Source organism: Simochromis diagramma, unplaced genomic scaffold (assembly GCF_900408965.1).
Source record: "Simochromis diagramma unplaced genomic scaffold, fSimDia1.1 OVJJ01000466.1, whole genome shotgun sequence".
NCBI lineage: Eukaryota > Metazoa > Chordata > Actinopteri > Cichliformes > Cichlidae > Simochromis > Simochromis diagramma.
Genome location: NW_024387287.1, coordinates 1,862,161 through 1,889,054, shown reverse-complemented (window position 1 = coordinate 1,889,054; position 26,894 = coordinate 1,862,161). Strand labels below are relative to the sequence as shown.

At 37.8% G+C, this 26,894-nt stretch overlaps 1 protein-coding gene across 1 annotated transcript; it reads left to right on the top strand.

Annotated features, from left to right (window-relative positions):
- Positions 1 to 2,795: 2,795 nt before the first annotated feature.
- Positions 2,796 to 25,657, top strand: foxp3b (forkhead box P3b). The gene is made up of 14 exons (XM_040003789.1): positions 2,796 to 3,108; positions 3,395 to 3,554; positions 12,134 to 12,246; positions 12,936 to 12,974; positions 14,001 to 14,091; positions 14,560 to 14,728; positions 20,104 to 20,196; positions 20,854 to 20,941; positions 21,356 to 21,424; positions 21,545 to 21,698; positions 21,973 to 22,049; positions 22,910 to 23,011; positions 23,224 to 23,345; positions 25,096 to 25,657. Exons 3-14 carry the CDS (start codon positions 12,136 to 12,138, stop codon positions 25,151 to 25,153), a joined length of 1,173 nt encoding a protein of 390 aa, XP_039859723.1. The 5' UTR covers positions 2,796 to 3,108; positions 3,395 to 3,554; positions 12,134 to 12,135; the 3' UTR covers positions 25,154 to 25,657.
- The last annotated feature ends 1,237 nt before the right edge of the window (positions 25,658 to 26,894 follow it).

The window sequence follows — 26,894 nt, the reverse complement described above, 5'->3', positions numbered from 1 at the left end:
CTGAAAACAGTTTGGCTTCATTTAGTTCTCTTATCTTATTTGTTCAAATCCAGAAAAATCCACATTTTATTCAGTCAAAAATTGTATTTTATTTGGCTTTAATCCCGGCGGCCACCAAGTTAATGCACACAGTAACACAATAACAGTCCAACATTGCTGCCAATAGAATTAAATAAGATAATATGAAAGTATGTGGGTAAATGTAACATGACTAACTGTGACCTCATATGACTGTATTTGAACTCTGACTTACATAATATATTACTTTGTATGAGTATATGATTCCTGCTTGAGTCAGATCAAATCCAGATAAAATTTCAGCGAAGAACCATGACTGCATTTCGACTTCCTGACATCATAAATGGAAGATTATATTATTGTGTTTACGATATTACTTTCATTAATTAAGATGCCAAGTGAAAAAAAATGGTATATATTTTAGCTCAACCAAGCAGATCATAGATCTGCTGTCAGGGTGGATGCTCAATTAGGGACTCTGCATGACCCTTACATGCCCAAAAAGTATAAGCAGTCCTACTGCTCTATAAGCCACAAGTATTATCACACACACACACACACACACACACACACACACACACACACACACGCGCGCGCGCGTGCAGGGTTAGGGTTACCTGGGTTACACTAAGAAAATAAGGTGCTGACTGGTTCTGCATATTAAAGGTGCCATGGCCAAATGAGCATTAATAATGCTGGTTAGAGTGGATATTCTAGATGTGAAGGTTTAAACACTGCATTACCAACACACTGGTACTGTACCTGAAAAAAGTCAAAGTAATGCAGCAGTGTTTTATATTCTATTTGGCAGTGTCTCAAAAGGTTTTCTATTTGGAAATCAAACTGAAATTAAGGTATCACAAAATATGACATACGGTGTGTAATTTGTTGAGAACAAAATGACGTGAAAATAGATAACTCAAAATCATCAGTGTTTGAGGGCTGGATTTAAAATCAGACCTAAAAATTAAAAGGTCAAAATGCTTTTCTTTTTCTAGCTGTAGAGAACCGGAGAGAGCGAATACTTCATATATTCATGCATTTTGTTCTTCCAAAACTTTAAACTACAGGAGATAATATGCCAAATCGAATTTCTTTGAAATTCTGAATTCAGGACTTTCACTATAAAATGTCAGCTTCACACTGGTAGGATTTGACCTCGATTGAAACACACAGTCAGCCCCATTCTGGACTGAATCAGCTGAATCAGCCTTAAAATCCAACACATTTGTGAAGGAAGAACTGAATCACTAACACATACTAACAATATTTTTATGTTTTCGCTCTGAATCATACAGACACATCATCAGTAACAGTACTCAGAACAAAAGCTTGTCAGCAAAAAAAAAACAATTAAAAAAAAAGAATTTTCACCTCATCACAATGACATGTGTGGAATGAGAAAGTACAGTCATCAAAGCTTTTCTCACTCTGCCAATATTCACACGAGAACATTACTCACACAGTAAGAGATGGTACTAACTCATATTTGAGCTCAGGTATAACTGCAGCATCAGGTGTACGTACAAAGCCATACCTTTCAGCAGATATCTGTATCACTGAGGAAGGACAAATAAGCCAGTTCCTTCAGGTGTTCAGACCTGAAGGAACTGCTGAGTCCTTTCATTGCTTTCATCTGGCTACACTTTCTGTTTTTGAAATGAAAGACCTCAAGTTGAGTGTGAAAATCGATGGAAACAAGAAAAACCCGTCAAGCAGAAACGGTCTGCTTTTTGGAACCTTAACTGCTTTACTTTCACGATAGACAGAGGAATGTACATAGTATGTACCGGGAAGAAAGCCTGTGGTCTTCCAGCACTGAGACAATAAACAGACATAGCAGCTCAGAGAAACCAGGAATTCCAGGTAGTGATCAACAAAGTGCTGTATAGATTAGAGTAAGCTGTCAAATAAAGCATGGACGGCACTCCCATGCTGCACATATATGTACTATTACTGGAAGGAAACACATTTTCTAGTCACACATCATTAACTTACAGTCTGATGTAAATCGAAATGTCAATTTTCAATTTCATGAGCCCTACTTTTAGTTTTTTAACTTAAATTTGAAGAAATATTTTTGAAAATCTGCATTCTTATTGTGTTACTTTTAAGACATAAACAAGGAATGTGGTCTTGATTCCATGTAGAAACTAAACTAATAAATGCAAATCTCTGACATTTTGCAGTACATGTTTGCTTTTTCAACTTCACCCAAAACCCTGTCCCAGTGTTATAGACACACTGCCCAGAGTCCTGTAGGCTTCAAGAATATCACACCAACCTGAACCAGTGAAGAATTGATTCACACTCACAAAATAGGAATTATTACTTCTATAGATGTATTTTCAGATTGTGTGACATGCTTCTGTGTGATGAAACAATTTTAGATTTCTTTCTTTCTGTTTTTTTAATAAATTTTTTTACTTGAATTCTGCTCTTTGGCATTTTGCTGCAAAGACCCGATGTGGTTTAGATATCTGCCTCACGGATGGGCCGTTGGTCTGCCTTCCAGACTCAGTGGATGCCCAGAAGGCAGATACAAAGCTGGGGTTTGATTCATTGAAATTGTCCATTAAGAAGAAGAGAGGTGCTTCCTTAGAAAAGCAGTTTTTCACTTTTTTCCTGTTTCATTCGTGCCTCATAGATTTAGATTGAAAAACACTTTTAAATGTCAGTTTTTAAAATTTGCACACTTGTATTGCAGTTCTGGTGCAAGCCTAAATTGAAAGACCTGTCATGCTGATGTGCTGTTGACTGGTGAATAAAGACATAACCTGCGTGAAAGAATGGACAGAAGAAGGTGAGCTATGTGGGAAGACGGAAAAAGTTGTTATTTTGTCAAAACTGTCGGAACCTTTCATAAATCCGTTTGCACTTCTTGCTCAGGTATAAAACAGTTTACTTTCCAACAGACAGATTTTTTTTAGGTTGTCACAGCAGAGTTTGGAAATGTTTTTGTTGCAGTTTCTTGGTGTGTTTTGATTTGCTGACTACATGAGCTTTACATTCCCCCATCTCCTGCTCTGGGTATAAATATAAGTTGATGTTGTGCTGCTTTGATGTGTCCTTGTGCTCTCAGATAGTCAGGTGAGTGCTGAACACGTATCTTTTTATTCTGGTCTTTGTACATAAAGCAGTACCAGAAACATTTATTTCAGGTCAGATGTCCAAGATTGATTCTGATATTTAACATTTAATTATATTTTCCTTTAAAACAAAAAAGCACAGCGCTGCTGAGTAAAATTAAACGTTAAGCTGAAAATTGTATGTGCTCTTTTTGTTGTTGGGTTGTTTGGGTTTTTTGTGAAATATAACTTTTTTTCTTCTTTTTTTTTTTTTACTTTTTTCTTGTGTTGCCAACCACACTTTGCAGTCTTCCTCAAAATAAGGTCTATCTGTCATACATCTTGAAGTCGTAGTTGCTGAAAACCATATTTCCTGTGGAATTACTCCCCCTTTGAATCATTTCTCCCTCGAAGTACCTGAGAAAAGGAAGACTGTGGCAAGGAGGAGGTTCTGCATACGCTTCTCCGGTAAGCACAAATCGTACTGTTTTACAATAAATTTTCAAAAGTTATTTAATTGGACTCAATGCAGAGTGAGATGTTCAGAGCATATTTTAAAAACTTTGCGATGATGGCAACACTCAGTCAACAAGGATGTACAGTCAATCCAAATATTTCAAATCAAAATTTTATCAAAAGCAGCATATACACAGATACACAGATACACAGAAATCTTTGGGAAGCTATTTAAGATGATAATTTTGAGATTTATCAAAGGTGACGATTTCATACTACAGTGCATTTAACTTTGATATGTTAATATATGCATGCGGTTTAAAAACGCACACACTAAAACATTTGGCACTATTAAAGCTTACGATCATGATGAGGTAAATCAAATGGTGACAGAGAGGTCCTGTTGCACAGCGGGACGTGTGTGGCCGAGCTCTCTCTTTTTATAGACCTGAGCCCATTTCAGTTTCAGAGATTTGAACAGTTTAGAGCAATTTCACTCATCCATTTCCCCCAAACTGCAGTATTAATCTTTTAACTTTTTTTTTCATCTACAGAATGTTTCTAGAAAGAGTTTATGGTCATTTTGCTGTGCAGTTTCTCAGCTATAGGTGAAATAGTGAACAGAAAAAGCATTTTATCTTCTCATTTGTAGGGTCAATACATAAAATATAAAATATTAATGTTTTTTTTAATGTATTTAAATGTATTTAACATTTATTTATTTAAAAGTATACAAAACAGATTGAAAAAATCTTGTTCTTTGCTTTTTGTGAAGTGAGGACTCTTCAGGCCACTAAAATGACTCTGTTTTTTTTAAACAATTGTGCCCTCAGGGACTGAAGCATTCAGTTGGACTTTTTTGTCCTAGTGTTCATGTAATAAATGATTAAAGTTCATTTCTACCTCACTCTCAGTCTTTTAGCATCAGAATGACATCCTCCGTCATTTACTGCACGTTAGTGGCACCAAGTACATCGAGACGTTCATAATGTTTATTAAACACGTTTTATTTATGTGTTGGCTAAATGTGTGTGTGTGTGTGTGTCTGTGTGTGTGTGTGTGTGTGTGTTAAGGTTTGGAAATGATTTTGGTGTGTTGTATTACATTAGATGTTTGTTTTTTTAATAACTAACATAACCCAGAGCATGTTCTTTGTTCTGTCAATATGAGGTGTGTTGTTGTGGAACTTGTAGACTTGTATACAGTGTTGGACGTATGGATGAGGAGAGTTACAAGAGTTATTAATAAAAAAAGGCACAAAAGTGAAAACTCCTCTCCAGACTTTTGTAAAAGCTGCAGCCATCTTGTTAGCTGACACCAGGAAATAACAGTGCAGTGGTAAAGAGTGTATTACCGCTGTGAAAGGCTTAGAGCAGGGGTGTCGAACTCAAATACACAATGGGCCAAAATTCAAAACTGGAACAAAGTCGCGGGCTATCATTAATATTTATTGAAAAAAAATCTTCCTCCAGATATAAGAATGAATCTTTTCTTATGGACTCAAATAAGTTTAGCTGGAAAACTGAATATGGAACAAGCAAAGCTTAATACTAAACAATATATATATTAGCTGTATAATACCAGTAGGCCAGCTCTAATAGTATTTTGGTATGGCTTCGCGGGCCAAATGTAATTAGGCTGCGGGCCAAATTTGGCCCGCGGGCCAGAGTTTGACACCTATGGCTTAGAGCATCTTTCTTATAACACATTTCATTCTGCTCTTCTATCTTAGTCTGATTTATTGCTAACTGACCAATAGAACTGCTGAAATCACAAGTTATATGCTAGCTAGTGAAACAGGAGGATCAACTTAAACGCCCTGCGTTAACTGAACATGAAATCACATGAAATTTACAGTCGTTGTTTAAAATGTAGTGCAGTTTCTATAAAACAGGGTATGCCTCATACAAATATTCTCTTCAAGGCATTAATATTTTAAAAAATAGTCATATTTACATCTTACATATGCAATATGCAATACTGGTTTCTGCATACTAAATCATGTATTAATCTTGTAATCATTATATAATAATCAAATAATTGCTGAGCTATGGAATAGTGTCAGAAAAGTGAAACATACAAATATCACATTTGGTGAAACTATAACACTGGGGAAGGTTGTTTTGGGGCTTGAGCCATTCTTTGCTGCTGCTGGGAAAGAGGCTGATTCTATACTGGACAGGTGGACTGCTCACAATTTCAAAGTCAGTCGGCAGGAATCAGGAACACAAACACTTCAGCATTTGCAATTTTCCACATCTGTTATATACATATGTGTGTGTGTGTGTGTGTGTGTGTGTGTGTGTGTGTGTGTGTGTGTGTGTGTGTGTGTGTGTGTGTGTGTGTGTGTGTGTGTGTGTGCTATCTAGTGCCGTGATGAGGCTATCAGTGCTATTGTGCAAAAACTAGAGCTTTAGTCATGACAATAATATTCTGTGTAGGCCTACTTCCTTTTCCTCCGTTCAAATTAAATCTGTTTATCTGCATCACACCTCTTGGTCTGAAGGTTGAGAGGAACAAGAAAACCCACTCTGATAGAAAACTGGAGTAAAGATGATTGATATAACGAGTCTGTTATAATAGAATCTGACTTTCTGTAGATATGTGAAAGGGTTGACTAAAATTTTGACCAGTTAGTCATTTATGTTAAAAAGACCTGACTTAAGATTTTATTAGTGTTTTTTTAATTTTTTTTTTTTAAATTCAGCCTGCTCTATGAGGCAGGCAGAGAATAAAAACACACTGGATTTATTTCCAGTCTCCCATTCACATATTAAAACATCATCTGACATTCAGTTATTAGGTCTGTTTTTACTGTCAAGTGTGTTTCAGGCAAATTCATGTGAACGCAAAGATGGGAACCATTTTAATGAATTAAATAAAACAACAGGAGATGCTAAATCATTGTACTTACTGATACTAATACAAATGATTAACCCTTCACCAGTCTCGCTGATTTCAATGTATCAATGTAATTGAGAAGTTTTATTTCAGATATGGGAGTATGAGAATAGTAAACCCACACATTCATAGTAGTACCAGTATGAGGCATCTGCAACTTTCCATGCTATAATGTGGCCGAATGAAATATCCAGACAGGAAATAGCAAATATGAAGCATCATATCTCTTATATTTAGTGTGGGGTTATGACTAAAATTCTCCTCACTTTGACAAAACAGATGCAGACTATCATGGTCCTCTCCAGGTAAGATGAAGCTGAAAAAGAAAACAAGAATGAAAGGTGACACTGAGAAGCCACAAACCTGCTGCTCTTACTTTCTACTGAATTCCTGTTGTTGTGGGTGTGCATTTGCATCAGACATTCAGTATGTGTGCTGTTTTGGCTCATTGTACAGACGCTTCCCTTCAGTCTGATACAATAACTGAAAGAAAGGATCAGACCCCCCAAAAATGTGCGTACTTTATTTCCGTGTTGATTGTAAACATTACTTGCTTCACTGAAAAATATGGCATTTCGATAAGAGTCTTGTGCCAACGTAATTTATTAAGATTTATTCCAGTGGTATATCTGGAAGTATGGAAGAAATTAAAACCAAAGATATGTCTTAGAAATTTAAATACCGAGGCACTGACTGTATTAAACATTCTCAGGAGAAAGCTTGTGAAAAATCAAGCATGCCTAAAAAGACTGACTCGTTTTCCCAGTAACTTATCATGATACTGTCTTTTGACCCAAACTGAACATGCAGAACTTGCAGAAGGGGAAAGAATATATTTAACAAGATGTTCATCTTTGAGACTGGGTTTTAACACTGTTTTTTTAACACGGCTTTTGGCACAAGTTCACCCACTTGAAAGGAGTACAGAGAAGAACAGAAAGACAGAAGATGTCAAAACTTCATGCTTCTAGGTTGTAGAGTAACTTAATTGCCTGATGAGTTTGGCATGTGGCCTTCATCGCAACTTAAATAGACAACATATCTGTGACTTGGTATGTAAATCCTGGTGGTTCAATTCCCAGCTCCTCTTGTCCAAGAATCCTTGGGTTAAGTACTGAACCCTGAATTGTCCCCAGTGCAGCTGCATGAGTGTGCGTGACTGTTACCTTAAAAGTGCCTAGGCCTAAAAAAAGAGTGTGTGAAAGAGGCTTGACTAAAAGATACCAGTCTATTCACTGGTATCAAGACTGTCCTACATGGTCCACAAACTGGACAAGTGTCTGAATTTTGCCACTTAGTGTGTCCACTCTATGCAAAAATATAACCACAGTGATTTATTTTTACACATGTCATAAGAAACAACAACACACATCCATAAATTATACTTAGTAAAAGTGAACATTGGCGGGCCAGTACTACATAGCAAGTCATTTTATTCTTAGTCAGCAAATTCCATTAAAATGCTCCAAAAAGCACCAACAACACAAAAGAATAGGTTCAGTGACTCAAATTTAGCTCTTACTTTAATTTTTAACAAAACCAGATGAAGTACAGTTCCATAACAACTTCTGTACCCGTCTATTTAATGCTGTTTACAGAGGTTATGGTGATTGACTCACTTTCACACAGAAACGCTGACACAGAACTGTCAGTGGTTCTGTGTATTTCTCCACTTACCAGATTTGTATACACATTCAGCTATAGGGCATAGTGATATAACACACAAAAGCCAGATATGTTGGCTGTTCATACAAGAGGCAAAAAAATCAATTCTAGAGTTGACAGAAAATAACAAGAGAGAGGGGGTGAAAACCATCAACACTGAACTTTAAAGGGTAGACCAATATTCAATATTTCCAGGTGTGTGTTATTGTAACCATGACCATGTAACCAAGCTACGGACTTTAAAAAGGTTTAAATTAAATAAACAAAGGGTGAAATGAATGACGGTATTTTTCAACATTGATTTGAAACAGTTTTTAAAAAAAATATTCAGACATTTGCTGAGTATCACGTAGTGAAGTGCTGCTCCAGGAAAAATATTGTCTGATTTGAAAAAAGCAGGTCCCATTGCTTGCAGGTGATATGTCACCATGCAGCATGAAAGTAGAACAGCTTCCCACTCGTTCTGTAGACTTCTTTGTTGATGCTATCTGTGTGTGTGTGTGTGTGTGTGTGTGTGTGTGTGTGTGTGTGTGTGTGTGTGTGTGTGTGTGAGAGAGAGAGAGAGAGAGCGAGAGAGAGAGCACCTGCGAACAACCACAGCCTGCTGCAGGAAAGACTTTACATACTTGAGCCTTTAATGTGTTCATGGCTGTATTAAATGCTTGATTCTCATTGCCTGGAGACTTTTCACACAATCACACGCTTCTGAGATTACATTCAAACTTTTTTGCTTTTCTATGTGTTCCTACTTAATGCAGAAGCAAAAGGTAGAAATACAATAAAAATGTATCATTTTGAGGCAGAAAGGGTGCCACAAAATGATACAAACTGTCAAAATCCCTGAAGTATTGTCCAAGTAGGAAGATTGTCAGCAATCTTTTACTCTGACTTGTTTATTCCAGGGTTTTTAGCAAACAGTTGAATAACCTTGAGACAGGATTTGTTGTAATATTATTAATTGAATTTAACTTCATTATTTTTAACAGTCTCTGTTAAATATAACTGAGCACAGGCACGTACACACAGTGTGTTTATGTGTAGGTCCTCCTAAAGTCGTCTCATGTCCTCTACCAGAGGTCTGACATTTTTCTCTTTAAAATCAAGTCTAATAAAAATGGAACTTACTCATGAAGTAGCTTAGCTTTTTTGAGGATTGCTATAATTAAATTTTTTTTTAAACTTTTATCAAAACCCTACTGACTTTTGACTGTGGTTACTCAAGATATGTAAATGATACTTGTAACACTAAATGTATCAAACTATCTCAGAAATTCAAAGCATTTCGGCATGTAGTCATGTTCAAGACAGTCAAGTGAAGTTCAGTCAGAATGAAATCTGATTGAAAGCAGCCTGGTTGTTGATGCCTGATGGCTGGTCTGAGTATTTTATCTGATCCAGTTCTTTACATGCAGCAGTTTTGGTTAAAATGACTCTTCACCTCACAGTGGAGCTTTAGAACAAAAGAGATATCTGTAGTCTAAGACGTTGGAGTCTGTCAATGGGGGAAGAGACTGTGGCATGTGTCTCTGAAAATACAAGACTGGCAGAGCCTGTAAATCTGTAAATCTGATGTGTAAATCTGTAAATCTAATTTTGTTGAACATCTGATGTCATTAAACATCAGATGTTCAACAAAATTAGAAGCCAGAAATAAGCACAAGACTCACAAATGGTAGGAGCGCTATGGAGTTCCCTCCTGTGCATGAATGTCACAGACTAGAGACAAGGGACAACCATGGGAGAGTCCAGTACCCACTGAAAATATGGTTGATTTTGTGCCAAGCATGAGGGCACAGCTCTCACTTTGATTATAGAAGTATGTACTGTAAGTGGATGATTAAGTGGCCGTGATACCTCTAATTTGGTATTCTTCTTGACTATCAGAACCAACCAGGGCTCCAGTCTGCACCTCCACAAAACACTGAAGAGGCATGCCCACTAAATAAGCTCCAGAGTATCCAGAGCCTTTGGTAACTTGGGATGACTCTCATCCAAATGTGGCTCCTTTTCACAAGGGAATTTCTTACCTATCCCAGTGACCTTTTTCAGTTTAACTGACGTGGCTTCCCACAATTCTTTAGGTTGTACTTCCTCCAGCAAGGAAGTTGCAGACTTCCAACACTCTCCTGAGATACAGGTGAAATTCTTCTGAATGTCAGAGTTAAAGACCGTATGGACAGGGGACTCTGTCAGACCTCACTACTTTACAGGTCTGACTGGCAGCTGTGCCTGCCAGTTGGATGCAACTCAGTTGAAAGTTCTGCTCCTCTCTTTAGCTGAGTGTCAAAGATATAAGACCTCATATAACAAAGTCAGTGACTGATACAGGAACTCTTTACCAACTCATCCCACTGCACCTACAATAATTTGATATTTAAGCTTCTTAGTGTATCATATCATATTTTGATTTATCGAGGTGTCATTTTTGTATTTTATATTTAATGGGCTGCTGCAACACAATACCTTCCTAACTTCTGAGGTAAATTCCCTATCCTAAACCCATTCCAAGATCTGACACAAAGACTCCAAAGGTATTCTGAACTGCTTTGGGGTGCATAAGCACAGGCAGACATCAGAGGCTTTCCCTCTGGAAGTTGAAGTCACATTGAGGTAATCCTCTTGCTGGCTGTGCTCAGCTGGCTGCTTGTAAAAATGCCCACACACAGGAGCAACCCTTTCTTTGGGAGTTTGATTTGTTAAATTTAGAGGTGAGAGCTGCATAATCTTCATTCATTCATTTTCATTACTGCCTGTTTTGCTACTTTGACCTACTTATTCTCTTCTATTTCACATTTTTGCTTGTGCTACTCATCTTTAGTATTGCTTTGAAGAATTTCACAAATATGTGCACATATTAAACTGGACAATCGGCTGTAGGCCTCCTGAACCAAAAATATCAGAGCCGATTTTTCTGTCCCAGTCCAGACCTGTCCCACAGCTGTGTGCTAAAAAGTCTCCAGGGCACCTTTGCACAGTCTGAAACGTGGGTCCTGTTAGCTTGGGGTGACTCCTGCCTCTGTGGAAATGGTGCTCATGTTTTGACATCATGGGCATCTGTCTCCTGATGCTGCTGATCCAGCTGAGTATATAGATGTGTAATTGGCTGATTTCCTGTCCTCTAGGAACTTTCTCATTGAGATGAGCAAGGCTTATCATTGGTTGTGTAGTGATCTTGTTTCAACCAAACAGCCATACTGCTCAGTATTGTTCCCACTTTGCTGTAGTCTTTGTATTTCTAGTGTTGATATTATATTTCCTTTGTTGATGTTATAGCACTCACCTTCCACGTGCTTCTTGATCAGTGCGGACGTTGGTATTCTGCTCATCCAAAGTTCCTATATGCTTTGCGTGTAACCTCTCCTGTTGTGAACGGTCCTTATAGTAGCACTCCATCAATTCCATGTTCTCTGTCCTTGTCAGTGTTTCTTATTCCAGTAGTCTATTTTCATTAATATGACCTGGTTCCCCAACATTTGTTGCAGAACTTGTTAAGCTGGGAATTGCCCAAGCCAGAATGGTGTAAGTCATATGACTGCCGTTAGAATCATGTCACATTCTAAAAACGATTAAATAATAAATAGTGTTTTACATAGCTACTAAAAAACTTTGGTGGTTTGAGTTCTTTGAGTTCTGAAGAAGTTCCAAGCACTTTGAATCTTTGATCACTTAAACAATTTAAACTAAAACCAGCTTCTTAGCATCTTATTAGGATGCTTGCAACTAAAGAAAAGAATCCACACCTAATATTTAACAATGGGAGTGCAGTGATTTAAAACTTGTTCAGAGCTGCAGTTTTCTTTCACTGTTATTATGTGTTAATTCTACAGATAATAGCCAGAGTTTGTTTATATGTCAGTATGTCTCCCAGATATATTAAATTAAAGGAACATTTTGTAACACACTTTACTTATTTGTAGCGTTTGAATCTACCCTCATGGAGTAGAGAAAATGACAAAACTTCCATGATAAAATGTGGTTTTCAAAGTCTTTCTAGTGAGGCATTAATGTGTCTTCTGTGTCTTAAGAAATGCCAGAGACTTCTGATGAGTACATGAAATTTGGACAACAAAAAGTCGAACGCCAACTTGACAGCATCAAACAGATGGAAGAGCCACCCATGTCTGTGTCAGGAAGTCAGGTATGTAACAAATAACATCACTTAATTGGAATACCTTGCCTACTGGTGTTGGCCAGAGGGGACGATGGCGCGATATGGCAGCCTCGCTTCTGTCAGTCTGCCCCAGGGCAGCTGTGGCTACAACCGTAGCTGCCTCCACCAGTGTATGAATGTGAGAGTGAATGAATAGTGGTATTGTAAAGCGCTTTGGGTGCCTTGAAAAGCGCTATATAAATCCAATCCATTATTATTATTATTAATTGGAATAAACTTGTTTCAGTAACTTCAGTTACTAAACATTTAAAGCCTACGTAACATAAACAATACAAAGATGACATTTCAAACTTTGAAACTAGGAAATGTGATTTGTCTTGTGTCAGTGTTTAAATTCTGCACAGCGTCAAAGCTTTTTGGAAAGAAGGATTTATGAAATCTATTATTATAGTGTCTGTGAAAATAAGCTTAAAATAAACAAGAGAAAGTTTAATGATGTTTTATTATTATCAAAAATCTGCGTTTTTTTATGTTCCAGTTGGGAGCTGTAGCAGTTGGTTAAACTGTATACACTGGATATAATGTTAGATAATGTTTATTTAAAAAAGTTATATGTTTCTTTATTATAATTATTTTTAAATTATTGTTGCATGAACTTTCAGAAAAAAGCAGAAAAAATGTTAATGCACATGTATATTTAATTTCTGACATCTCAGGCAAGTCCAGAGTGCCGGCTCAAATTTGGATCTAAAACTGTGAGTTGAGTTTGTTATTTGCCTAATAAATAAGAATAATTTTTAGTTTAAACTCATTTCTGACAAATTACTATTTGTGTTTTCTTGTTTTTATGACAGGTGGTCTAATGAATTTATTAAGCACTGTAGTGCTAACTAACATTTATAATAATACACACAAATTTCAGTCAGTAAAGTTGAAAGACTGACTTCTTAGACAGTTTGTAAAATTACCAAAAAAGGAAGCTCTATGATTTCTCAGATAATTCCAGAAGCCACCAACAGCAGCACAATACAACAAATCAGGTTCAGCGAGTCTAGTTAGCTGAGATGAAGCAAAGTGATGGCACCCAGTCATCAAGGAAAGTAGGGAAACCTCAAAAAACTGATGATTTAAAATCAGCTGATGAGGCTACAGGGGTGCTTGGGCCTAATCTAGTTGCAAACTTCACGCCCTGCTGCATACTGCCCTTCCATGCTGGTCAGGGAAATTACAGAAAATAACAATGAAAATAAACACATTTTACTAGTCTGTACCTGTGATTATTTCTACTGTAAAATCCCAGATTTGTCCAGTTGGACAATTCCAATTCCAGAGCTTGGATTCATTGGAATAACCCTAAAACCCCTATATGAAAAGAATGGTGCAAACCTAATGAGAATTTCATTTTTCATTAAAAATATAACATTTACATTTATATTTGCAATTTTAAGAGTATTGATTGAACAAATGATGATATCTCAGAATGTACTCATCCTGATACATGACACACAAAAAAAGAGGATTTAACTACATTTTTTATGTGATGTGAGTAAATAGTGTATGCAGGATATTAGTCATTCGCTATAATTCACAGAAACAAATGGCAAACAGTTTGTTACAAATATTTGTTAGTAAACTATCAAATGTTAAACATCACTTCTTCCTAAAAAATGAAAAAAAAAAAACCCAAACAAATAAAAAATGTTTTTGAATGAGGCCTAGCGATTAAAAGGAAACTGTATTATGTTACAGCCAAAACAATATCAATACTTTTTTCTTTCCAGTGCTGGAGCAGTATGGAAGGCATTAGACAGAAGCAGCAGAGACCATCAGTTCTGCGTCATGTTTCCCCAGTCGCTTACAGGCAACGACGTGGTATACAGATATTTAAATGTCTTTTGCTTTACTTTAGGAGAAGATGATTTGCATTTAATGCATGCAAATCGTCTTACAATTGTTCTCTAAAGTAAAAGATAAACTTATAGAGACAAATACAGAATGTATTAAAAATGCAGAACTTATAAGCTCCATATTTAACAAAAAAACAACATATGAAATACTGAAACTAAGGATATTTTTGTCTGTTTGTTTACAAGTGTTATATGCTAATTTTTTTAATTAAGTGTAGGATTTTTTTTTCTGTGCTTGTTATGACATTGTGACACGTGTTAATTCTATGATTTGCTGAGTGTAAGATGCTGGTGCTCTATTTTAGGTCTTAAGAATTTTTTTTAGTATAGTAATATACCAGTTAGGTAGTGTAGCACCAGTAGCATATAGTATTCGGTTTCACTTTTTATGGCAAGAATCTACATCAATCTTTTCTTCCCCTGCTGCATCCAGAAAGCAGTGCAGCAGTCTCCATTTGCAAGGAAGAGGTGGATGCATGCCATATTCTTCAGGAACCTTCACCTCACATGGGATCTTCTCCCACATCGAGCCATCATTTCCTCTCCTTGAGGAGGGGAGACATTCAAAAGCAGACCTCTCTTGAGGCCCGGCTTCATGACGGGTAACAATTAATTCAGTTCAATTCAATTTTATTTACATTGTGCCAAATCTCAAAGGTGCTTTAGACTGTAAAAATAAAGACCCTACAATTTAAGAGAGAAAACTCCAACTATCCGACAGTTACCCATGAGTAGTATTTTACAATAAAGGGAAAGAAAAATTTGCCTTTAACAGGAAGAAATTTCTAGCAGGAGCAGGCTCAGGAAGAGGCAGCCATCTGCTGCAACCAGTTGGGGTAAGGAGAAAGAAAAGAGACCAGGGAAGCATAGAGAGACAGGTCAGGAAATCAACGATGGGAAAAAGAAGACAAAATTTCATGACATGCAGTAGTGGTGTATAGTGGAAAGAGGTGAGTGTCCCCCAGTTGCAGGCGACTAAATTTACCTAATCCAGCCTTAACCGTAAGCTTCAAAAAAGCTACTTTTAAGCCTAATCTTAAAAGCAGAGAGGCTGTCTGTCTCTTAAATCCAAATTGGGAGCTGGTTCCACAGAAGAGGGGCCTGGAAGCTGAAGGCTCCCATTCTACTGTTAAATACACACAGGTAAGCCTGCAGTCTGAGAGCAGCATGCTCTACTGTAAGATAAGATGGGGCATGATTATTATTGTATGTAAGGAGGAAGGATTTTAAATTTGATTTTTGATTTAATAGAGAGCCAGTGAAGAGAAGCCAGTATGGGAAACATACAATGTGTAAAACAAGTATTGAACACAATTCACCAATTTTCTAAGTAAGTATATTTCTTAAGGTGCTATTGACATAAAATTCTCACTAGATGTTGGTAACAATCCATCCAATCCACACATGCAAATCGAACAATAGATGTAATTAAATTAACTTATGTGTAATAATGAGAAATGACAAAAAAGAAAAAAAGTATTGAACACATGAAGAAAACAGTATGGAATGACATCAGCTGAAATCTATGAGTAATTAATAATGAGACACTACAAATTTATATCAGCGCTGGTTCGGCCCCAAATGATGGCCTATAAAAAGGTGTCTCATTACCAAGGTGTCATACAAGAAACATCTCATGATGGGTAAAACCAATGAGCTTCACAACCACATTGTTGCAGCATATGTACCACTGACTACTGAAGAATTTCTAAACTACTGAAGGTTCAAGTGAGCACTGTGGGGCCATAATTCAGGAGTGAAAAGAACATCATTCATCATAAACTGGCCACAAACAAGTGCTTCCTGCAAGATTTCAGACAGAGGAGTGAAAAGAGTTATCAGCAGAGTTGTGCAAGAGAATCCACAGGTACTATTGTTTCAAAGAAAACAATAAGTAATGCACTCAACTGCCATGGCCGTATGCCATGTATGCATGCTCACCATTGCTGACTGTCACTGCTACTGTTTAATAAGAATAATAAGAATAATACATGCAATGTCTGCAGGTCAAAACGCACTGAAAAGCTCCCCAAAAACACCATACTAACAATGAAGCTTGGCTGTGGGAACATTATGGGGTGGGGCTATTTTTCTGCATTTAGCACTGGCACACTTCATATAATTCAAAGAAAAATATATAGAGGTAAACTTGACAAAAATCTGCTGCGATCCACCAGGATGATGAAGATGAAGCAAGGGTGGACATTTCAGCAAGACAGTGATCCCAAACACACAGCCAAGGAAGCTGTCAATTGGTTTCAGCCAAAGAAAATAAAGCTGCTATAATGGCCCAGTCAGTCACCTGACCTGAATCCAAATGGAAACAACTAAAGCTCATAGATGTAACCATCAGGATTTAAAGACTGTTGGTGTGGAAGAATGGCCCAAAATCACACCCGAGCAATGCATGTGACTAGTTTCTCCATACAGGCGGCATCTTGAAACAAAAAAATGCTCTTCTATGAAGTATTAAATACATTTCACTGTGTTTCATACTCATGTTTCATTTCTTATTATTACATATGTCTTCATTTATGGACATCTACTGACATATGGTTTTATTTCATTGCATGTTTTTGGAATGGTTGTTACTGACATCTGGTGAGAATGTCATCTCAACAGCACCTTTAGAAATTATTTTGTGAAGTGTTCAGTACTTACTTTACCTGCTGTATGCTCTCTCTAGTTCCTGTCAGCACTTTTTCTGCAGCAATTTAGATCAAAGGTTTTTCAGTGAGCTTTAATAACAGGGAACTACAGTAGTCCAGCCTAGAAGTAACAAATGTGTGAACTAGCTTTTTAGTTTTACTTTGTCTGCTTTGTTAAACAAAGATTCTAGATCTTTGTTTAGTGTTCATATCGAAAGGCATATCGTGATCAAAAATAACTCTAAGATGAGTCGCTGTCTTCCAGGAAGACTGGAGACTTCTAGGTCCAAGTACAATAACTTCAGTTTGTCTTAATTTAGAAATAAAAAATTAGAGGTCATCTAGGCCTTTATGTTTTTACAACTTAACTATTGTTTAACTAACTGATTCTGGGTTCATAGATAAATAAAACTGGGAATAAGCTCCATTTTCTATAATAATGTGAGAGACTGTTGAAGTCGTACAGAAAACAATTACTCAGTTACTGCAAGTTACTACTGCTAAAGGTGGTTGTAGAAGCTGTGGAATTGTCCCATTATTTGACAAATCAACAGTATCTCATACCCCAGGTCTGAGAGTGAGTGGGGTACCACTTGCACAGCAACCATGCACAGTTGTTGTTATCCATCCATCTTCTTCTGCTTATCCAGTTTATGGGTCACAGGGAGCAGGAGCCTACGGCAGCTGTTGTAGCATGATTTTACATCATAAAATCAAAATCACATACACTACCTGTCAAAGGTTTTAGGACACCCCAATTTTTCCAGTTATTTGTTGTAGTTCAAGTCATTCAAGTACAATGAATAGTTTGAAATGATACAAAGCAGGTGAACTGCCAAAGGTAAAAAAAAAAAAAAAAAGTAAGGTTACCCTAAACTGAAAAATTAACATCTGAATTATGCAAAAGGTCTTTTTCAGGGAACACAAAATGTATTAACAATTTAAAGGTCTTCTGCAAAAATGGAGCTTGATCAAGCCTTGAAAGCTGGTGCTACTAATTCCTACAGGTGTTCCAGCTTTTCTGGATTACTTCCAACCCCCTCTGTCTGCATAAAAGAAGTGTTGGTCAGCATCAGTTGAACAGTATTGTACTGCAGAAAGTAGTGTGATGCTGCAAAAATGGTGAGAAAAAGGTGATTAACAATGGAAGAGAGACAGACCATCATAACACTTATAAATGTCGGCCTGTCCTACAGAGAAACTGCAAAGTCAAGGTGTCAGTGAGTACAGTTTCCTTCAACATCCAAAGGCTCAGAAACTTTGACAGGAAGAGGTCTGCAGACCCAAAGACACGACTGAATCAGAAGACAAGTTAACAGAGAGAGCTGAGAGTTCTCTATTTTTAAGAGAGAACTCTCATCAAGTTAAGCACACAAGCTGAGAGTTAACAGCTGTGTGATAGGCGGCTGACAGGACAACAGCTTCAAGCACAGCTTAATAGTGGTCGTAGTAAGAAAGTCTCAGTTTCAACTGTGAAGAGAAGACTTTGAGCTGCAGGTTTGACAGGACGAGTTGCAGCAAGAAAGCCAGACGTCAGAATAAGACAAAGAGGCTTGGCTGGGACATGAAACACCACCATTGGACTACTGAAGACTGGAAGAAGGTATTATGGACTGATGGATCAACATTTGAAATCTTCGGTTCATCACACAGGATCTTTGTACACCGTTGAGTAGGTAAAAGGATGGGTCTACAGTGAGATGATGGTCTGGGGCTGTTTTACTGGATCCAGGGTCGGTGACTTGTACAGAGTGAGACCACAGCATTGTGCAGCACCATGCAGGACCTTCTGGTATGTACCTAGTTGGTCAGGGATTCATCCTACAGCAAGATAATGACCAAAACATAGATCCAAGCTGTGCCAGAACTACCTCAGGAACAAAGAACAAGGTGGTGAGCTTGAAAACATGGAGTCCAGCACAGTCTCCAGACTTAAACCCCATTGAGCTGGTTTGAACTGGACAGAAGAGTGAAAGCAAAGCAACCTACAAGGTCCACGTTTATGGGAACTTCTGCTACAGATATGGGAGAATATTCTATTTCTATTGTAGAAAGAATGCCAAGGCTGTGTTCAGTTGTTATATCAGGTGCTACTTTGATGAGTCAAAAGTTTAGAATACATTTTGGTCTATAAATTGATTTCGGCTGTAATTGCTTTTTTGTACTATGTTTTCATTTCAGAGTGCAATGAGACATTAAACTGCATAATTTTCAATAAAAACTGAAAAATTGGGGTGTTCTAAAACTTCTGACTGGTAGTGTATGTTGATGAAAAGCCAGCACATTAAAAAAATAGACTTTTGGTTCACTAAAATGAGCACTTGGCTGTGGTGAAAATGAGCCCAAAGACTGGGGGTAAGTTGAGCTGGTGGTTCATATTACGCCAAGACAAACATGTGATCTCTTGTGACTGACATTATATTTCATGTTTTAGATGTAGCATAAGAGTTGTTGTAAATTTGTATCTAATTTTAGTGGGTGGAGCCTGGTCTTTAACTCTCATTATGTAACAGCTATTTTTTCAATAATCATGATTCTAATTTATATTATTTTGTTTTCAGTTCCAATAGATATGGCCGATCTTTATAACCCTGGCTACAAAGTTTGTGATTTTTAAAATATTCACAGCATTTTAGGACAGTTGAAAGAGTAGATTGAAAAAGTAAAAAGCAAATCATCCCTGGATGTTCATGAATAAAGAATAAAGTGTTCATTTTTGTAGGTTTTCAGTGTCCATTTCTTAAATGACTTGTGATTACATTTCCGTCTTTCAAACTGGTAAACAACTTAATTATATATTTATTTGGTGATCACCAAAGTCAGGGCTTTAATAACGATTAATTTTTTTTTCATTTAAATTTGGTTCATAGACTTGTTAGTAAATTAGTTGTCTCTAATTGCTCATCACACCCTGTCAGCTGGCTATGCTGATACCTAACCCTTGCTAGTACTTGGAACAAGTTGGTCCACAAGAATTATTTTTTGAACCTCATATTAAGACGTCATTTTATAGCTATCATTTTTGAGTTCTGTCTGTCTCACTTTTATTTCTGTCTCATATTTCTTTACCTATAGGACAGCTTAAGAAAAAAATGGCTCATACCATGCTCCGAAAACAACAGTCCTTTGTATCTGCATATTGCAGTTAGCATATTTTATGCAACACATAGCATTGCAATGCATAAATCCTGAATATACGGGTTAGAAAACTTTTCATATCAAAACTCAGATTGGCAGAAAATGGTTTGTAAGTCTTGGTTTTGGTGCGTTATGTTTTTACACTCTTGGCTGTCACACTCACATCACTGAAACATTTCTGTTTCCTCCAGCATCCCACAGGGGACCAGTGTTCTGCTCATGAGTGGGCTCTGCCGATGGCCTGGCTGTGAAGCAGTATTTGAAGACTTCTCTAGTTTCTTGAAGTAAGAACTGTGCATTAATTCAATGAATAAATTTTTTGTGTGTGTGTGGCGTGGCAGGGTTGGAAAAGGCTATTTCCTCATTTCTGGACACAACAAAACTAGTAGCATTTATTAATTCAATCCATTTCAGTTTTAGTTCAACTTATATAGCACCCATTCACAACAACAGTCAATGATTTATTCATTGATTGGCATTGGCATACTGTGGGCTCACTGCAGGTCTGCATGGGCCCCACAACAGGCCCCTATGTGCTTAGTGTTGGCAGCCCACACCAGGGGCTGCCCATGGTGGGGTCATTGGGCCTGAAATGTCATGCCAGTACTTGGGCCCCACAGTGAGTTGCCCACTGTGGACCATGTGGGTTTTATTTTCCAGGATATTCTACTGGATATTTGCATTGTTTTAAAAAGGAGTCGGACTAAAGGTCTGGAGACGATTTCAATCTTCTAAATTTATATTTATAGAAATTTATAGAAATTTATTTACAATAAATTTGGTTTCACGTAGTTTGTGTTTTCAAAAGTCTAGTTTTATTTCTTTGTCTTTACACAACCAATTATTAGATTTTGAGGCCTTTTTACAAAGGGCAGGAAGCTCTGGATATTTTTAAACCCTGTATTAACCCTGAATATACCCTGTGACAATTTGTCTTTTAGGCATCTTCATTCTGAACACGGACATGGTGACAGAAGTATTGCTCAGTGGAGGGTCCAGCAGGATATTGTTCAGTACATGGAAAGTCAGGTAGAAACCAGAGAAACAAAGCTACAGCAGCACTATGCTGTATGAATGCTCATGTGTAAATATGTCCAAAAATAGATACAAGTTTCTTTATTTTTGGAACCTACTCAATCTCGCAGTAGCTATAAGCTTAAAAGGAACATTTTAGTTAAAGTTGAAGTTTCAGCTAGATAACTGAGGGCTCTGCATCCCATTCTGCTTTTAGAAACTTCTAGAACCATAAGTGAGCCAGCATTCTGATAGTGAAGTCTTCTGTTATGTTCTATATTTTACTATGTTACTATGAGATCAGTCTAAATGAATCTGAGACTAAGCATTTTAACACAGAAGCAATGAAGAGTAGACACATGAACCTGGTTATCCAGACTCCTAAAAATAGGAGTAATCCAGTGATATATGGGAATTCTCTTTTTTCAGCTCATTCTGGAAAAACAGAAACTCATTGCAATGCAACTTCATCTCTCAGAGGACAAATACTCTGACTCGGTATGTCTACATGCTAAGACAGTAAAAACAAGAATTTCCTTGAAATATTGCTTTATTTTTCTTCTGGAGAGAAAATAAATGGCTGTGTCTGTTCACATCCACCTTCATCATTATATGCAGAAGGCAGCTTCTGAGTGGCAATACAGCCTTCCTCTGTTCCTGCCGCAGCCTCAGGTTACCAGTGGAGACAGAGTGCAACAGTGGGCCACCAAACATCTGGAAGAGCTGGTCCAGCATGGCAACAGACCTACTGCTTCTGATCATCTCCTCCCAGGTAACAGTGAAATTCACTAGGATTCACACACAAATGGACTTTTTTACTATTTTATGCACATTACGTTTTCACCATAACATATGTTCTTTCAGATAAAATGCTATTAGAGCTTATTAGCTAATACAAATGATTACATTTGACAGTTGAAATGTGCAGTACCTGTATATTTGTTGCATGTTGTGTTTTATCTCTAAATATGTTTCAAAAGCACATTATCCAAAGAAGTGTGTTTGATCGGACAAACTGATGAGAAACGCCCACTGTTCTTTTATAGATTTGGTTCCCAGTATTGAGTGTTACAAATACAACAACATCAGGCCTCCTTACACCTATGCGTACTTGATAAGATGGGTGAGTTTGTCTAATGTTTTATTTTCATTTGTGAAGTTGGTCTGATCTGAACTGGTCCCTGATTTCTCAAGGCTCTAAAGCAGGGGTCCCCAATCTCAGTCCACGAGGGCTGGTGTCCCTGCAGGTTTTAGATGTGTCCTTGATCCATCACAGCTTATTTAAATGGATAAATTACCTTCTCAACATGTCTTGAAGTTCTCCAGAGGCCTGGTAATGAGCTAATCATGTGATTCAGGTGTGTTGACCCAGGGTGAGATCTAAAACCTGCAGGGACACTGGCCCTCGTGGACTGAGATTGGGGACCCCTGTTCTAAAGTATACACTTCTATACACACTCTCTGGATGTGTGTTTTTTTTTCAAGTCACTGCAACATTTGATTTGATTTGATATACCTTTATTAGTCCCACAAGGGGAAATTTCATAAGGCTGCCGACCTATTGCACGCAATGGCGGCACCATTTTACCCTCATATTCAGATACTTTACAAAAGACCTTGGAAAAAAAAGGTTTCATGCTTTTAAATTGTATCTTTAGGCACTTTATTTGTAGCCTGTCACAAAATCGTTGTTTGTTTCCATTTCTTTAGTTGCATCAATAGTTGCAACACACTTTGACAGACTTAAAATGATATTTTGCACAAACAAAAGGCAGCCAACATCCAAAGAAGAGCTTTGAATGTCTTACCTATTTCCCATTTTCCTACCAAATATAAATAAAATGAAGGGTGGCCCGAGGCTTTGTAAGTCTTCCTCAAAGGTTTACAGTAGGAATCGGGTTTTATCTGCAAACTGTAGCTATTTATGACTAATTTGCCAAATATTGCCACTGCTTACCCTTCCATGTGTGTGACTGGTTGCAGTCTATCCTGGAGTCTCCAGACAAACAGCGTACTCTGAATGAGATTTACAACTGGTTCACTACCATGTTCTTCTACTTCAGACATAATACTGCCACCTGGAAGGTTTGTACTATTTGGATGAAATATTAATTGTGATGCCTACTTGTGTACAGAATACAAGTGCTTTTTATTGTAATAAACTGAACATTTGGACACAGTTTAACATAGAAAAAAAAACTGTGGCAACCAGAACATCTCACTATACTGTACTGTTTTTAATAGCATGGCTTCCATGTTGATAGAACTGTTTCCTTGTATCTGTATCCTCTCTCCAGAATGCAGTGCGTCACAACCTCAGCCTTCACAAGTGTTTTGTGCGAGTGGAGGGAGGAAAGGGAGCTGTGTGGACAGTAGATGAAATGGAGTACCAAAGGAGGAAGGGTCAGAAGTATCAGCGGTAAAAAATCTTCAACACAAACACACAGGAGAGCAGAAGTGTACAATAGGAAGCAAATTAACAAACTCTTGATAACTTTCTGTTATCTTGTTTCATTTACCCCAACATCAGCAATCAGGCTATGTGGTCAGCTTTGTAACTCAACCCATTGTTTAACAGTGTAGAGTCATGGTAAAGACAAAGGACAGCCTGAACACATCAGGACATAATAACAATCAGGGGGTCATTAGCAGTTCTTCAAATGATAATTACAACTGCAGATGAACAACACATGACATGTTACACCATGTAATTATATATATATACATATATATATATTAAAAAAAACTAAGCCAAAAGCCAGAAGCAGCGTATAAAAAACTAAGTAGCAGCCATGTGCTGCTAATCAAATCCATTTCATTAATGAATCATCTGTAAGTGTGAACACATATATAAAAGAAGAGGATAGGAAGGTTTGCAGTGCAGGTCTGGAGATTTCATCTGTGTCCTAGAACATTACGAGTGATCCTAAAAAAACAATCCTTGTTGCCCTTTTATCTGGCAAGGGTTAAAAGGCCAATTTCAAATATTTTACACTGAGAAAGATTATTCACAAGTAGAAAACATTCAGTACTGCTGCAAACTTTCCCTAGGAGTGGATATCCCATCACGCAAGTTTGGTCTACTACACAAGTTACCGTACCGATGTGTGGATATAAGAAGTGAAAACACCTTGGATTTACTGAATAATCCCAAATCTTGCTTTATACTACAGACCTCTGTTCTGTGCTTTGCTGAGGAATTAAAAAAAAAAAGAGGTATTCTTTAGTAAACGTCCTAACTGTTGAGATCTGTAAGGATAAGACCAAAATGCAAGACTCCAGCAGACATGATCAAAATCAAGCATTTAATGGAGTTAAAAGCAAAGACCAATAAAAAAATCCCAAAAGTGAGGAATTCAAAATAATCACACAGACCCAAGACAGGCCTGCCTACACAAAGTCAGGATTTATAGATAAGTGCAGACAGGTGGGGAAAATGACACAGCTAAACATAACGAACACAAGTGCGAATAATCAGGAAATGAAGGTCAAAGTAAAACACACTGACACGGAGCCAAGAACATTCACATCGGACATGAAGACAGAGAAAAGGGGACACCAGATGATAAACACAGGAAGACCACTTTGACTTTGAAAGTGGTCTTTCTGGACCACTTCCTAGACTTTGAAGCAAAATGTGGAATTGTCCAGGAAACTTCCTGGGCTTTCAATATTACAGAACTAATATTGATACTGGCAGCTTTTGCTGCAGATCTAACCTGTTCAACAGCAGCTGATGTTTGAGATTAAAGATCATCATGTACTACACCACTTCCAACTTAATGATTGAGTTGTGATGTTGATAAGTCTGTTAGCTTGCATGGTTGGCATTTCTACAGCTTTCTTTCCTAGACAGGCCAGACTTTGTAACTTGCTTCACAGTACAGAGCACAAGCAGAGAAAACTGAGAAAACAAACTTAAGTACTTAGAGGTAGACACTAGACGGTAAACCATCTTGAAAGGCTTAAACAATCCCAAATCCTACAGATAGAGCAGGTATTAAGGAAAAGACGTGTAAAAATATATTTAAGTCAAAAGAAAAAAAAAGAAAGTGGGACGATAGAAAAGAAAAGGGAGTTTGAGAAATCCCTACTGGCAAACATAAAGTGAGTGGGTGGTGTTAGTGTTACTTCATTGTGCTTGCGAATCACAGTGTGTTTCATTTTAGGGATTGCCCCGTGAAGTGGCTCACAGCCTACTCCCATTACTCTCCTGGAAACCCCTGAGCACCAGCGCTGAGCTGCTCACATCCAGATATCATCAGATAACGAGCAGCAGGAAGAACATCTGAAGGATGAAGAATCTTTGAAGTTTATCTAGTTTGTGTTCAGATTGAAGACTTGATTATGATTTATAGGTTATTGCATTATGATATTTGTGCCCATGTCTGACAAATGTTTTTGTGCTCACTCATTCTAAAAATAAATGAATCTAACCTTTGTGGGTGTCAAACCATTGTTCTCATTTTATCCATTCATGAATTAGTTTCATGAGTTTCCTCCAATTAGTAGGTAAGGGTTCAGACGTCTCTTGCAGAGACTCTTTACATTGTTTCACACACATGTTTCTGTCTTCATGTTAAACAGAGATGTAATTAAGATGAGGTAATCTAGTAAAGGCAATGTGAGGGACAGAGCCAAAAATAAACTGTGGTGTGTTAAAGAAGTAACTCAATATTTTCAAAATGTTATCATTACAATTGGTTGCACTGTTTTTTATTTAGGGTTATCAGAGTTAAATGGGCTGAATAAATACATCACACTTTTCAAGTTTTTATTTGCAAAAAGTTTCTAAACACCATTTTTAATTCGCTTCACAATTACTTGCTACTTTGTATTGGTATACCACATATAATGCAAATAAAATCCATCCAACTTTGTGGTTGTAATATGATAAAATGTGCAAAAGTTCAAGGGGTATGAATAATTTTTTGAAGTAATGCGCAATTTGCAGCCCAATCTATACATCAGTTACATATCATTACATTTTACATATCAGTACTTTCTTTAAAACTGAATAGCAAAGAAAAGGGTGGAGTGCCCACTCCGGGTCGGGGATGAGTTCCTGCCCCAAGTGGAGGAGTTCAAGTACCTCGTGGTCTTGTTCGCGAGTGATGGGAGAAGGGAGCCAGAGATCGACAGATGGATTGGCGTGGCGGCTGCAGTGATGCGGACGCTGCACCGGTCCATTGTGGTCAAGAGGGAGCTGAGTGTAAAAGCGAAGCTCTCAATTTTACCGGTCAATCTACGTCCCTACCCTCACCTATGGCCACGAGCTGTGGGTAGTGACCGAAAGAATGAGATCGCGGATACAAGCAGCGGAAATGAGCTTCCTCCAAAGGGTGGCTGGCCTCTCCCTTAGAGATAGGGTAAGAAGTTCGGCCATCCGGGAGGGGCTCAGAGTAGAGCCGCTGCTCCTCCACATCGAAAGGAGCCAGCTGACGTGGTTCGGGCATCTGACAAGGATGCCTCCTGGGCACCTCCTGGGGTTGGTGTTCCGGGAGGAGGCCCCGGGGCAGACCCAGGACACGCTGGAGAGATTATATCTCTCGGCTGGCCTGGGAACGTCTTGGTGTTCCCCCGGATAAGCTGGAGGAGGTGGCTGGGGAGAGGGAGGTCTGGATGGATGGATGGATAGTAAAGAAAACAGTTGAAAAGCAGCGGCTGCTCTGCCTCTGTCACCTCAGCAGGGAGCAGAGAGAGAAAAACCAAAATTCAGCTAATGACTGCTGACCTCATCCTGTGAAAAGTTACTGCTATGGAAGCAACAAATCACTCATGTGCAATTCAAATCTAAAGACTTCCAATTTACATGAACACATGTGAGTCTATTAGATATGATTCAAATCACTGCAGCCCTGTAGCTTTAACAACTAATCTCTGTAATAAAATATTATGGTCAACTCTATCGAAATCTGTACTGAGTTAGCAGCACAGAAATGACACCACTGTTAAAGGCTGTAAGAAG

Bases quoted from the DNA above. Each gene is read 5' to 3' on its own strand.
- foxp3b (XM_040003789.1), top strand. From the start codon at position 12,136: ATGCCAGAGACTTCTGATGAGTACATGAAATTTGGACAACAAAAAGTC. The intron at 20,942-21,355 runs GTAGAAACCAGA...CTCTTTTTTCAG, and splicing joins TTCAGTACATGGAAAGTCAG to CTCATTCTGGAAAAACAGAA. The intron at 21,699-21,972 runs GTAACAGTGAAA...GTTCTTTTATAG, and splicing joins TTCTGATCATCTCCTCCCAG to ATTTGGTTCCCAGTATTGAG.